Genomic DNA, 14,935 nt, shown 5'->3' with positions numbered 1-14,935 from the left:
TCAGCAAGTAAGCCCTTCTTCACCTCATGAAAAGCTTAGATCACCCAACACTATGATGTTGTCTTAAGAAACCAACAACACTTCCTTACAAGATGCAAAATTCCAGCCTCTGGATCTCTGGGATGAGGGATCCATATATAGATGTCTGCAAGGGAGGTGAGTCAGCTTGGAGATTTGATTAGTGTCTTCCCTTTGATAGTTCTTGATTCCACTTGGAGATTGATGATCTCTTACTCATCCTTGGTCGAATTCAGAGAGGTAAGTGTCACAGGAGAAGTTTCTGGAAGATTCCATGCTTCTCCACCTTGCGGATTGACCCTGCCATTTGTCCTTTCTCGCCCATCACACCCCATAGAAGGGCTTTTAGACATGCATCACACCTACTGTGTGTATTTAGGTGGGATGCAACGCACTTTTCCTATGGAGCAGGTGAAATGGTCTAGTTTTGACCAGTTCTGAATAGTTTTTAATGGAGAACTTCTGGGAGAAGATGTAATCATTTGACCTTGTTCTTTTAGGGGTTGTAACAACACCTTTAGGGACTTAGGAGCCCTTGGTTTATGGACATTTATGCTTGGGGTTGTAGTGCCCAAAAATGTCTATAACAGCTTGGCAGAAAAAACTACGCAATTCCTGTAGGGACCTGGCAGTTAACTGCCGAGAGCTGCTGGCGGGAAACACTACGCTGATGCTGGGAGGTTGGCCTACTGATCACCTCTACACTGTTTATGAGCTGAGAAGACTATTGGGCAGCATAGGTATTGCTCATGAAAACTGTGAAATTTTCTCGGTGAGCAGTCAGTCGACTATAGGGAGGGCTGGCTGGAAAAACTGCGCAATTTTCTAAGGGAGACAGGGATGGGCACTGGGTGTCTATCCTACCTATCTTCACAATTTTCTCAGTCAATGGAGTGGGCAAGGTTTGCAACCTCTACTCAATTTTTGAGGGGAGTCAGTCTCGGGGTGGCTACTGGGTCAAACTCTTCGGTTGACCAGCATGAAGGCTGATTGATTTACTTGTGGGTAGAGCAGCTTGAAATGACTTGCTTGGTGCTTCTGCATTATTTTGGGTGATAGTCAATCGAGTCGATGATGGGGTGATGATCTAGCTGTCAAAGAAGAGTCTGGTCGTCAGAAATTTAGAAAAATGACTAAGTGTGTGAAAGATTGAAAGATGCATATGTGATCCTATAAACGCACACTTACATGACTCGACGACGAGAAGACTTAAACCATCCAGACACACATGCTCAACATGACCGATTGATGGTGTGAGCGACAAGCGCGACACTTGTAATTGATCGTTGGTCAACCGTCACTACACTTGCGCAACAATGTATGTGACTCTGTGTGTGAGTGTGACAAATGTTTACATAGAAAACACAACATGTACACACGAAGCAAAGACTTTGAGCATGACCAGAACATTGTCGCAAGCATGACATTGACCTCAACATGTAAAAATTTGGGTGAAATGATCAAGCAAGGTGGGTGTGAAGACTCACACGATCTCATAGAGTGAACCTGAGTGTGTGCAATCATCAAGTGAAATTCTCAAGGGAGGCTCAGAAATTGGATGCAGGCCAAAATTTTGGAGGGTGGTTGTGGCCACTACAACACCATACAAATACTTTTTTAACCTGCATGCTAGTTCTTTCTTTCCCTTCACCACAAAGCCTTCAAGTTTCTTCATGTAGATCTCTTCTTCCAAATCCTCATGAAGAAATGTTGTCTTCACATCCATCTGTTCTACCTCAAAATCAAAAGTAACAACAACAGATAAAAGTAATCTAGTAGAAGCTACCTTGGCAACAAGAGAAAAAATATCACCAAAATCAATTCCCAGCACCTGGGAATAACCTTTTTCTACCAACCGAATTTTGTATTTCTCCATCTTTCCTCCTGCATTCATGTTCTTCTTAAACACCCGTTTGCTTCCAATGGGTTTCCTTCCAGCCGACAACTCCACAAGATCCCAAGCCTCACTCTGTCCAAAGATGCCATTTCATCAACCATGGCCTCTTTCCATAGTTTTCCATCCTATGAATCTACTACCTGCTTGATAGTTTTGGGATCATCATTAGTAATAGAGAAAGAAAATTTTAAATAGAAAGAAGATGGACTATACCTTTCTGGTTGCCTTCTTTCTCGAACTGATTTTTTCACAACTGGAGTTTGTGGCTCTTCATCTTTTGTTGTAGAGTCTGATTCTTCCTCCTTTAGCTCAAACTCTATTTTCTCAGGTTCCTTTAGTAGGACTTCATGTTTAATAACATCTTTCACCTCTCTAAGCACCACATCTCAGTTGTACACAACCTTCCCTGTTTCTGGGTTCCAAATCTTAAAACCTTTTAAACCATCTTTATACCCAATAAAAATGCACCTTTCAGATTTGCTATCCAACTTAGTTCTTTTCTCCTTTAGAACATGTACATATGCATCACATCCAAATACCCTCAGATGTGAAAGAGAGGGTTTCTTACCAATCCATACATCATGTGGAGACTTATCCTCCAATGCTGATGAAGGTGATCTATTAACCAAGTAACATGCAGTCTCCACCACCTCTACCCAGAATTCTTGTCCTAACCCAACATCACTGAGCATGCTTCTTGCATTTTTCATCAACGTCCTATTCATTCTTTCTACAACTCCATTTTGCTGAGGTGTGTATGGAGTATTCTTTTCTCATGCTATACCACACTTCTCACATAACTCTTCAAATTCCTTCTTGTAGAAATCTCCACCATTATCTATCATTAACACCTTTATCTTCTTCTCTGTTTGGTTTTCCACCAGAGCTTTAAATTCTTTAAACCTGTCAAAGCTTTTAGATTTCTTCCCGAGGAAATATATCCATGTATTCCTTGAGAAGTCACCTATAAATGATACATAGTACACAAACTTACCCAGTGATGGAACTGACACAGGTCCAAACAATCACTGTGCACAAGCTCTAATATCCCTTTCGCCCTCTCAGCACCAAAGGGGAAATTCTCCTGATTCTGCTTCCCATATACACAATGTTCATAGAAATTGAAATCTAGAGATAAATTAGACATACCTTCTACCATACCATTACCATGAAGTTTTCGAAGGCCCTTCTCTCCAATATGTCCAAGCCTTTGATTCCATAACATGGTCTTTTCTCTAGAGACCATTATATTTTCTGCTCCACTTTTAGGAACCATAGAACTGCTACACCCATCAATAACAGTACTACCCAGAAGCTTGTACTAGTTCCAATCCAAACTCCCCACATCAATACCAGTGCTCCCTAACCATCTTGCAAGTATCTTTTTTGAACACTGTTTTTACACTGCATCATCAATCTTGCTTACAAAAATCAAATTTATGGCTAATGCAGGAATATTCAGAACACCCGGAAGTGTTCTAATCCTTCCACCTTGCAACTTCAGCTTGAATTTTCCACATTCGATGATTCTAGCCTTCTTGATATTCCCTAAGAAGATATCTCCACCATCATATTTCTCATACTCACAGAACCACTCCTTATGGGGAGTGAAGTGAAAGGATGCACCTGAGTCAATCAGCCATGCCTCATGATCTACATGTGTACTTGAAGAAGAAGCCAAGTACATATCCCCACCTTCATCTGAGGTGGTCTTCACCTCTGCAGAAGGAGCATCATTAGATCTCTTTCCTTAGATCTACAATCATTTTTGAAGTGCCCTTCCTTTCCACATTTCCAGCACACATTTACCAGTTTTCCTGGAGATTTAGATCTCCCTCTATATTTAGATCTCCTACTCAAGGACTTGTTTTTGTTTCTATTTCACCAAACTTCAAGGTAGTCATATTGCTACTTATTGCAACGACCATACTATCCCACAAATCTGGTAGAGAACACAACAAACTCATGCACTTATCTTCATCTGAAATTTTAATATCAACAGATAACAACTAACTTACTACAATATTAAAGACATTCAAATGCTCTTTCACCGAGTCTCCATCCTTCATCATCAGGTTATACAATTTTTTCCATAGGAACAAATTGTTCACTAGAGACTTAAATTGGTACAAAGTCCCTAACTTGTCCCACAAATCCTTTGCCATAACTTCCCTTGATACATTCAACAATAATGAATCTGAGACACACAGCTGTATTGTGCTCTTTGCTTTTTGATCCAACTTCTCCTAGTCTTCATGTGACATTGTCGTTGGTTTAGTACTTGGATCTACTGTGATCCGTTGATCTTTATCCACCAACAGATCCTCCATCTTGAGCTTCCACAACTCAAAACTATGACCATTAAATTTCTCGATCTCTATCTTTCCACTGCTTGCCATCTTCTTTCACCATAAGAATCGATCCCGCAGATCTCTCACTGAACAGGGTCTACCACATGCCCGAGAAAAAACCCCTCAGCAGCAAAGGCGTCCCCTTGAAGTCGAAACAACTCTGATACCAGATGTAGGTTTTAACCTTGTACAAAAATTACCTGCAAACAAATTCTTAAAAACATAAAATATATAATGACGAGAAACAAAAAACAAATACACAGATATTTTCCCCTAGATCCCAAAATCAGGAATACCAAATTGATTTTTCATTATATTCCTTTCAATGTTACAGTATGTAGTATACCTAGGGGGGGAATATGGGTTACAGAGGGAGGTACCGAAAGGAATAATGTAATAATGGGATGGACCACAGTAATAAATAAGGTGGTTAACCCGTATCATGTAAGGGACCACAAATAGTTAGCAATAATGTAATAAGCCCATGGTATTAGATAGATGGTATTGAGGGAACCATGGTAATAACCGATGGTATTGTATGTATGACACCTATATAGCGGCTAGAGACTCCCATTGAGAGATGTTAAGGAATATTGTATAAACATGCATATGGCTTGTGGAGTGTTCTCCTTCCTTAAGGAGTGAATGTATGGTGTTGCCCTACTTTGAGGGTTTGATCAATAAAAAAACATTTATATCTATTTATATCTTGTTATTTCGTGGATATATTTGTATTTTCATATATTTCTGGGTCAGATCTATAACAAGTGGTATCAGAGCATTTTCTTGGGCAAAGCGAAGATTTTTTATTTTTTTTGTGCAGAAACCTTTTGGGACGACGAGTTTGCAGATCATATTTGTACGTTCTGGTGAAAAAATTGTAGAATCTAATTGCAGAGCTAGGTTCCTTACACAAAAATACCCAATTTGAAAAAAAAAAATCGGCTGAATCGGAGTCCGAATAAGGAAGATATCGCTGACTTAAAAATCAATAGTGTTGTAGACATTTTTTGGGGTGACGATTTTTCAAATCATATCTATACGTTCTGGGGCAATATTTGCAGAATCTAATTGTATATCTGGGTTTTTTGTGAAAAAATAACAAATTTGAAAAAAAAATCAGCCGAATCGGAGTTCGGATGAGGGAGATATCACTGATTTAAAAATTAGCTGTGTTGCAGATATTTTTCGGGGCGACGAGTTTGCAGATCAAATCTGTACGATCTGTGGCAACATTTGTAGAATCTAATTGCAGATCTAGGTTCTTTGCAAAAAAAATACCCAATTTAAAAAAAAAAAATCAATCAAATTAGAGTCTGGATGAGGGATATCTCATTGATTTAAAATCAGCTCATTTTTTAGAAATTTTTGTGACAGAGGAACAACTAAAGCGCGAATCTGAAATTCTAGTGCCTAGATTGGGATTTCTATCACATGGGAAGAAGCAGAATGGTTGTTCCATTTCAAAAAACAGGTTATAATAGAGATTCTGAACAATATTGACTAAATTGTGGCCATTTCAAATTTTCGCGAAGTAAGTGAATTTTTTTCAAAATTCTTTTCATGGCGGTTTTATATTTTAAAAGAAAAGATAATGGTCCTACTACTGAAGAATACATAAAAGAAAAAAGTCATTATGGGCAAAACATTGGAGATTTTGGGTAGTGGCTAATTTTTCAGATGAGGCGGCCACATGGTGGGAATTACTTAACAAAAAGAAGTGTTCCAACCTGCCCGATGAAGAATTTGAAAAATTCATTTTAGATCGATGGTCTCATGCTAGAAAACAAGATAATGAGAAACATGTGGGATTATTTTCTAGTAGTATATGCTTATTACAGGTTCATGGATATATTCAAAAGGAGAAAACCATTATGTCTATAAATCCTAGTTGCAAGCAAAATCTTATAAATGTCAATTTGGCAAAAAAATTGCAAGTTCTAACAAAACAAATGGAGCACACATAGGTTAATAATGAGGAGGTGCAAGTTTATAAAGATTTGAAGCTTTCTATGGATAAGTATGTGTTGCATTGTGATTTTTATACTTCAGATATGGATAACATGGATGTTGTTTTGGGATATCCTTGGATGGAATCTGTGGGTACTGTCAATATTAATGTGTAAAAGAAATTCTTGAAGCTCTCGTATAAAAAGAAGAAAACTACATTGTATGACATTTCCATTAGGACCCACGCAGAGACTATGGAGGCAGAAGCAAAAAACTCTAATGACACTTACACATCAGATGATGAGCCTTTGATGGTAGACAATCAAACACAAACATCAAACCAGGTACCAAAAAAATAGGTAGTGTCCAAGGAGGTAGAAAAGGTTACAGGTACTGATATATCAGATGAGGACACAGTGGTTGAAGTAATATTGGAAGATAAGAAACAACTGCAGGCACCACAACATGTACCAGATACCAATCAACTTCCATCAGGTGGTGAATTAAAGAAAGATACACCATTGGTTAACACTTCAGCATATCACCACCCACCTCACCCCGCAAGAAAACAACCAACAAGATGGCAACGAATTAGCTACAAGGACAACAACCCCTGCATGACAGATAGAGAGGAGCGATGATCCACCTACTACACATCAACACAAAAAATCCGCCAGGGTCAACTTCCATCTCAAGCAAGCGAGGCACCAGCTGGATCGATGGTTCAACTTTCTCTTAGATGGCTAGATGCACGTGCATGGTACTAGTGAACTACTCTTTTGAGTAGATCTTATTATTTGTGTTCTTCGTATGTTTCAGGGATGAAACATGTTAAGGGGGGTGGAATGTAGTATATCTAGGGGGGATAATATGGGGTATAGAGGGATGTACCCAAGGGAATAATGTATTAATGGGATGGGCCATAGTTATAAATAAGGTGGTTAACCTGTATCATGTAAGGGACCACAAGTAGTTAGAAATAATGTAATAAGCCCATGGTATTAGATAGATGGTATTGAGGGAACCATGGTAATGACCCATGGTATTGTATGTATGAGGCTTATATAGAGGCTAGAGACTCCCCATTGAGAGATGTCAAGGAATATTGTATGAACATGCATATGGCTTGTGGAGTGTTCTCCTTCTTTAAGGAGTGAATGTATGGTGTTGCCCTACCTTAAGGGTTTGATCAATAAGGAAGCATTTATATCTATATCTATCTTGTTATTTCGTGGGTATCTTTGTATTTTCATATATTTCTGGGTTAGATCTATAACACGATACATATATATACATGTTAAAGCATTCATAAACCCCAATCCATTAACCTTGGATTAGAACATAACTGCAGTTCTCTTGATCGGATCTTCAAAATACCATGAGCAGAAAGCCATCATGCCCAAAACCATGTGCGAAACCAATGCACAAAACCATAGGTAGGTCAGCCCACCTAATATAGGGTACAAACAAATTTTCCTCGGCGTTGCCCTGGACCCCATATAGGGAGGCTACCGCCCCCATGAAACACCCTGATAGGGGGGGTTGCACCCTCCCGTGACCCCCTTGCTACGCTCGGCCTAACGAACAAGGGATGTTGTTGCTCCCCTGTGACCCCCCACGCGTGCGACTAGAGGTGGAAAGAATATAACACACACCCAACATCTCCAAGCTAAAATTGACAAAAGGTTGTGAACTGATCCTTATAAGTTTTTTTTATTAATGAGATCTCTATTTTCTTCATTTTCCATTATTTTTCCTTCATTTCCTCCTCACATGCAACCTGTGACCTTTCACCTTCCTTTCCTCCTAATTTCCTTTATTTTCATAAATAAAATGCCCATTAATGCCTCTTGTCTTTCCAAAGCCTTTGTCAATTTCCTTAGCCATAAAATACCAAATGAACACTCACACTAGGATGTTTTGCCCAACATTCAGCTTGGAATAAGTGTCCCATGACCTTGGTCTTATTTTGCTTTTATTAACTTTATTACATGGATTTTTAACCTAGGGTTGTTACAAGATATTTATCATAATGTGTAGAAACCTTAGTGAATCTTTCTAGTCCTTAGTATACATATTATAAAATGTTTGACAATTTTCTTATAAAAATATTCAAACTTGTAAGGATTTTATATGGTTTCTATAAAATTTGATGACTTTTAAGGTAAAATCATTTATCTTATAGAATTTGGCTGAATCGTTTTTAGAAAAAAAAATGGAAATTAGTGAATTGATTTTTGGGAGAAAACATGAAAAATTAGCTCATTGGTGAAATTTAGCCCCTAAAATTTTCCTCGCTACTTAGGCAACCTTCCTTTATCATCGCAGATGATGAAGATACCAAATGTGCATTAAAACAACACTACATGAAGTTGTGACGCGACACTTCAGAGGTAAGGTTTGAATTAAGGGATATAAAAATATCCCTTCTTCCCATTGATACTTATGATGCCAGGTTCTAATCTTGTTCCTTGATTGGCCAATTCTGTGATATCAAGTTGTTTGAGCAAAAGACATGAAAAACTTACTATATCAACATTGATTTAGAGAAAGTGTAAATCCTTTTAAAAATATTCTTGAACTTGAAATTTGATAAAAAAAATGCTTTAAAAAAATGTGAGAATCACTCTTGAACCACTAATAACTAATAATTTTTGTATATTAAAGACAAAAACTTGAATCAACAAAAAAGAACATACATCTCAACCCCTAGTCCTTGGAAGCCTATACTAAACCCATAAATATAATATTTAGCTCATTTTCGAAAGTAAATAATCTAACCCCAACTAATACCACCGATAATTTTTTTTTTTTTTTTTTTTTAATTTGAATATAAATTTTTCCAAAATTCAAAACATTATTATTCATAATAATTTTGACAAAATTTTGTGCCATATTTTAAAACATCAAGTACTAAAAATCGGCTATTAATCTTAATAAATAGAAATATAAATATCTTTACTATCATAACAATATAAATATTTAAAGCTATCTAAAACCAAATTTTACATAAAAAAATCCATAAAATTAACCTTTTACGTTGATTGATTTGACTTATAAATTTACTACAAATAGATCAGATCGGTGCTTTATAATTTTTTAGAAGATTCCAAAACAAGAGTGGCTCCACACGATGGAAACTTATATAGTGATATATATGAAATTATATTTGGTAAACATTATTCATTGGGTGAGGTTGTTGTCTAATTATTGATTAATATTTTATTATTTTATTTTTACCTCTTTTGATACTTTGGTACATTGAAATTTCTTCAACCTAATTAATTGGTTTGTTGAAATTGTAATTTTAATGTTCTGAAATTGTAATTTCAATGTTCTGTGTCAGAACTAAAATTCTTAAATAGCGGTTTTGATAATAAGTTTGGGGACTCGAATGATTGACATTTCCCTCGTTGAATCAAGGGCAAAATATTGCCTTGAGATCTGAAAAGAAAATATTTTGATTGACGCTTAGCTCACACACTGGTGACGTCTATTCTGTCATCTAAAACCATTGAAACCAAAAAAATGATCATAATTCTACCTATTCTCCCTGTCACACTCAATTCTGCCCGTCACTTCAAAGTTCCTGGCAAAAATCTGTATAGTGGTTAATTAAACAATTCATACTTGGCCGATAAATGGGAAGTTACGGTCCAAGTGTGGGACTCACCAAACTATCCTCAATTTCATGCCAATTTGATGGAGTAGCCCTAGATTGGTACAGCTGAAAAGCAACTGTCGGCACCGCCAAATTTGCGGCACTGCCGACAATCTAGCCCACTCTATGATCGATGAGAGGTTGGGATTGAATGTGCCGGGTAGGTTCGGCTCAGGAGGGGCAGGGGTAAACTGCTGAGAAAAATCTACCATCAACCCTCCAAGGTTTGAAATGCAAGCAACTGCCTAAGCACGCCCTTTATTTTAGTGTTAGAGCATCCAGATTGTATGCCAAATCTAAGATAAACTGCTTTTGTCCAACCAATCTGTGTGCAGGTAATCCACTGGCCAATCGTTGTCCTTTGTGTTATTCACTCCCTCTACATTTTCTTTACTTGTTAAATAATGACTTGAATAGAAGCTACAATTCTAAGGCCACTCTTGTTTTCTTTCTCACGTTCTTCTCCTGCTCTTGTTTCAGCTCACCAGCCTCCAGCCAATCCATGCCTCCCCACCTGCAAATCACCCATTCTTCGCCCCTCATCTGCATTGAGGATCCCTTCTGCCCAAGTCGCCATATTTGGGCTTCTGTGTTCCTTTCAACATTTTGGTGTTTTAGCTTTTGTGAATTTGGATCTGTTGGTCTGGATCTCAAAGATTTTGATTCTGAGTTGAAGTTTAGGGCGCAAATGTGACTGTGCTGGGAATTTTTGGGCATTGCAGTTCACTCGCGTACTATTTGGGTCCAAAGATCTTTGGATCTCAAAGAAATTCAGATTTAGCAAGCTCAAATCCAATTGAAACTTCCCAAGTTGCAGCTCAATTTTCAGATGGGCACCTCCACATTGGTGCCCAGGATTCATTGATGGCCAGTTTCTAGGAGACAAGGCTTCAGTTTTTCTCAGTTCTGTTTTTCTTTCTTAGATCTGTCTCTGCTAAATATGTATTGGATTATTGAGCCTAGTGGATCGGGCCAAGCCCCTCCCATCATCGCAATTCTATCATCTCTTCTGGAAAGAGTGGTAGCAAGGAATGAACAGGCATCAGCTTCATTACAGAGCATTGTAATTCCTAAGAAATTCACAGTTTTTCATGGACTCAGGGCTCCCTCAATAGGAGTAGAGAAGTACCTCGAAAGGATCTTCAAGTACGCCAATTGTAGCCCTTCCTGCTTTGTCGTTGCGTATGCTTATATCGACAGATTTATTCATCAACAGCGCCTCAGTCTTCCTATCACATCGCTCAATGTACATCGCCTGCTCATCACCAGTGCCATGGTTGCTGCCAAATTTATGGACGATGCGTAAGTTTGTCTTATAATGTCCTTCTAGGCAGAACTTTGTCTTCCTTCTTGTGGTCGAAAAGCTCAGGTTGAAAGTAATGCATTTTTTTTAATGATTTGGGTCCCTGAAATAGAGATGCCTGTGGCCATTTTGATCTGTTTTAGGCCATTTTGGCAATGTGGTTGCATCCATTTTGAAGTCTTTTGGCCATTTTCATCGAGCCTTATGGCTTTCCTGAAGCGTTTAATGGCATTTGCATGCATTCTGAGACATCCCTGCCCATTTTGTTTTGTAAATTTTGCGCAGAAATAGAGGTTTTCCAGATTTCTTGATGTAGGTTGTAGCTTACATTATGGAGGTCACTTGACCCGTTCAGACAGCTTAATCCAGTTTTATGTCGTTTGGCTAATTTGGTGTGTTTGAATTTCATGTATTCTCAGTACTTTATTACTATTTATGTACTCTCTTTTCATCCGGGATGTTTTGATTTGAGCTGTTTGTGGTCAGTCTGGAGATATTTTTAGCATGGTATTGTTTTTATGTACTCTTGTAAGCATTTTGTAGCAGCGCAGGGTAAGCCATTTGTAGCAGATGGGCATCTAAACTTTTAGGCTTCTTATATTACATTAGTAGATTTATCTTGTTCTCTCTCTGTTTGAACTTTAGTATATAACGCTATTTTGATGCAAATTTGTGCATTTTTATAGCCTTTCGAGGCACTGGCATAGTGTTTTTGACAACTTGCACACTTAAATCCTTTTTCTATTGTTTGTCCCTTTTTATTTCTCATTCACCGTTTTCTTATTGGAAATCTGAACATCATGCTATTTTTCTGAAAGCCCATCCGACTTCCTGAATTTTTAAGAATTTTCAGGCATTCTGATAAGTTTTCCAATCTGATACAACAGGTACTACAATAATGCTTACTATGCCAAAGTGGGTGGTGTTACGCCTCTGGAAATGAACAGGCTAGAACTGGAGTTTTTGTTTGCCTTGAAGTTTCGCCTACACATCACAGTAAGCACATTTGAGGACTACTGCTCTCTCCTCCAAAGGGAGATGATGCTCTGTGGTGGGTTCCAGATAGAGAAGCCAATATTGCAATATTGGTGTGGTCTGGGAGAGAATTCTGTGCAGGATAAGAGTCAGAAAACACAGCAGCAGATGGCAGTTTGGTGTAGTTATGCAGAAGTATGAATTCAAGTATCAGCAAATGGGCTCAATGTGAACTCTTCTTGCCATCATAGCAAATGTTGGTGCCCAAAAAATTATGTGTTTTCAAGAAATTTGATAGTAATCTGCACCAGGGCTTTGGATATCGTAAAACATGACTAGAGAATGTCTTGTAAGCTGGCGTATAACGTGAATGTCAAGGCACTTGGAATTTACCAAGATCAGTCACAAGTTCAATCTATGGAGATATTATGTGTGAAAGGCTAGAGTTATAGGAGCAAACCAATGGATGGATGCTTATTATCGGAGAATAAGGATCGTTGGTTAATTTACCCCTAGATTGCCTTTGTGCTCCAAGGAACTCAATGACTTGTTGAGTTGACAACTATATTGCCTTTGTAATCTGCTTTGGCTAGAGGTTGCAAATAGCCTGTGTGTGTCCAAGGGTCAACACCTTGGTGACTTATCCCCTGGTTTTCCTTGTAATCTGATTTTCCTGTTGCTATAGGCTCCTTTGTAATCTGTGTTGGCTATAGGTAGCAAATAGCATGTGTTCAAGGGTCAACGCCTTGGTGACTTTCCTCCTGGTTTTCCTTGTAATCTTGTTTGCCTGTTGCTATAGGCCCTTCTTCTAGGAGTGTGTGACAAGCATGAAATATCCAGTAACAGTTTGCATTTAGGTTGCCATGATGTTCATGATGTTCTTCAAGGCCTCTAGCATGGCTGAGTTTAGATATGAAAGTGTGTCTTTTCCATGAGAACTGCACTCATCAGAGTTGTTATCCATGACTACCCTGCTGTTGATGGTATGATATTTATTACTCTGTATCTATTGAAAGACAGTTTTGTGATATAGTTGTTATTTGTGAATACCCAGCTATTGATGACATGATGGCATTACTGTATTTTGGAAAACAGTTTTGTGATAGAGTTGTTCTTATCATTACTCTGCTATTTGCTGGTAGGCAGTTTTGTGTTTTGCTTGAACAGTCGAGAAGAATATCTTTATTGGAAGCTATTTGAGCACATTCATTTCTATTTATAGGAAACTGTTTTGAATTTTTATGTAGCATTCACTGCTAGCCCAGAATGCCATATTTTACATAAATGAGGTGTGGGTCTTTTAGTTACTGTTGCAGGCCATTTATGGATCTGTAATTGATGGGCCGCCGCAATTTCAGAGGCAGGAACTCTTTTGCACATGAGAGGGATTTATGTTTTTACAACCATAGCTTTGGAATCTTGTGGCTCCAATTAATAGGAGTCTTGGTCCTCTTCAAATCAATTATATGCGATTTCCTTTTCTGAAATGGTTATTTATGATTGCGTGACTTATTTATTTTAAACGAACTTTACAGAGTCAATCAGCGGAAGATGTCCAAACAATAACTTCTTAAATATGATAAATGTTGGGTTTTCTATGGTTATCAACATTGAGAAGAATATATATAAATGCAATTCAAATTTATTAATAATATTCCATTTTATAATGAGAAGCAGAAAAGCAATTAAGCTCAGAGGAAAAAGAAAAGATTCAGTCATGCAAGTATATTTGCAACCAGGAAATTATATAATTTTTAAGTCAAGAATAATAATAATGAAAATTTGGAAGATAAAAAACATGAGCATTAATTTTTTTTTAACTATAATTTTTTAAATTTTTTTAAAGAAAATAATATTATAGGAAGAACATTGACAATAAAAGAATTATCCATCAAGAATCAACTAATCAAAACATATAACCAACACACAAGGATTACCAAACAAGAATCAACTAATTAAGACATAATAAACCCAAGACTTCTTATTAAACTTTACAATGGATTTTCATCAGAAATATAAAGCAATATCTTAGTATGAAAGTATGAAAGGCAATGTTTGTAGAGCAAAATAGGAGAGTAGAGATTGTTATCCTTTTGCAGTGTAACATGATTGCAAAATATTAGTCAATGGGCTAATTAGTTTCATGAACAAAATGTGACTAAAACTAAATAGCCATTCAACAAAGGAAGGTGATATTTGATATCAAGGTTTAAATTTGAAACACATATTTTCTATTAATCTGATGGTTTCTAGAATTTACACAAAAGCATTATCTTTAATTTTTATCACTGTCATCTTGAAATTCTGGTTGTATTTGATGGCCAAAGTATCCCATGATGAACAATTTGGTTATCAAACTCTAGCACTCCTTCACATCATTGCTATTGAAACTAGAGTGAATTGTCTATAAACACATTCCTTCATGATGTATGTTTTGCTTTGACTGTGGTACATGACAACATCCTATTGTAATGTTAAATTGTCTCTAACTTTGAAAGTAAAAACTCAAATGCCTTTTAAGTAAAAAGATGCAGACGTTGCAAATCAGTACATAGATCCAATAAGGACTTCCTAGGACGAAACATACCCATACCTTTAGACACTGCAATTGCTCTAGTACTTGAGAGTAATAAGCCAAGATAAATACACAACATTTGGATGGAACTTCCCTGCATTTGATAAGTCCATTGGTTTGATAAGCTTTTAGCTAATATGTTAAGATTTCCTCAAACACCAAGAACTCCCATAAGCAATATGTAGAAATAATATTATTTAAAATG

General features: G+C 37.3%; 1 protein-coding gene across 1 annotated transcript; it reads left to right on the top strand.

The window, feature by feature from the left end:
• Positions 1-10,020: 10,020 nt before the first annotated feature.
• On the top strand, positions 10,021-13,183 carry LOC149211452 (cyclin-U4-1-like). Its single transcript, XM_089391500.1, has 2 exons — positions 10,021-11,179; positions 12,068-13,183. The coding sequence occupies exons 1-2, from the start codon at positions 10,818-10,820 to the stop codon at positions 12,354-12,356; spliced, it is 651 nt and encodes a 216-aa protein (XP_089247626.1). The 5' UTR covers positions 10,021-10,817; the 3' UTR covers positions 12,357-13,183.
• The last annotated feature ends 1,752 nt before the right edge of the window (positions 13,184-14,935 follow it).

Source organism: Pinus tabuliformis, chromosome 1_1 (genome assembly GCF_031772625.1).
Source record: "Pinus tabuliformis cultivar Carrire ecotype Pingquan chromosome 1_1, CPIR1, whole genome shotgun sequence".
In the NCBI taxonomy this organism is placed as follows: domain Eukaryota; kingdom Viridiplantae; phylum Streptophyta; class Pinopsida; order Pinales; family Pinaceae; genus Pinus; species Pinus tabuliformis.
Note: the sequence above shows the minus strand (reverse complement) of the source record. Positions and strands in the feature narration are given on the sequence as shown.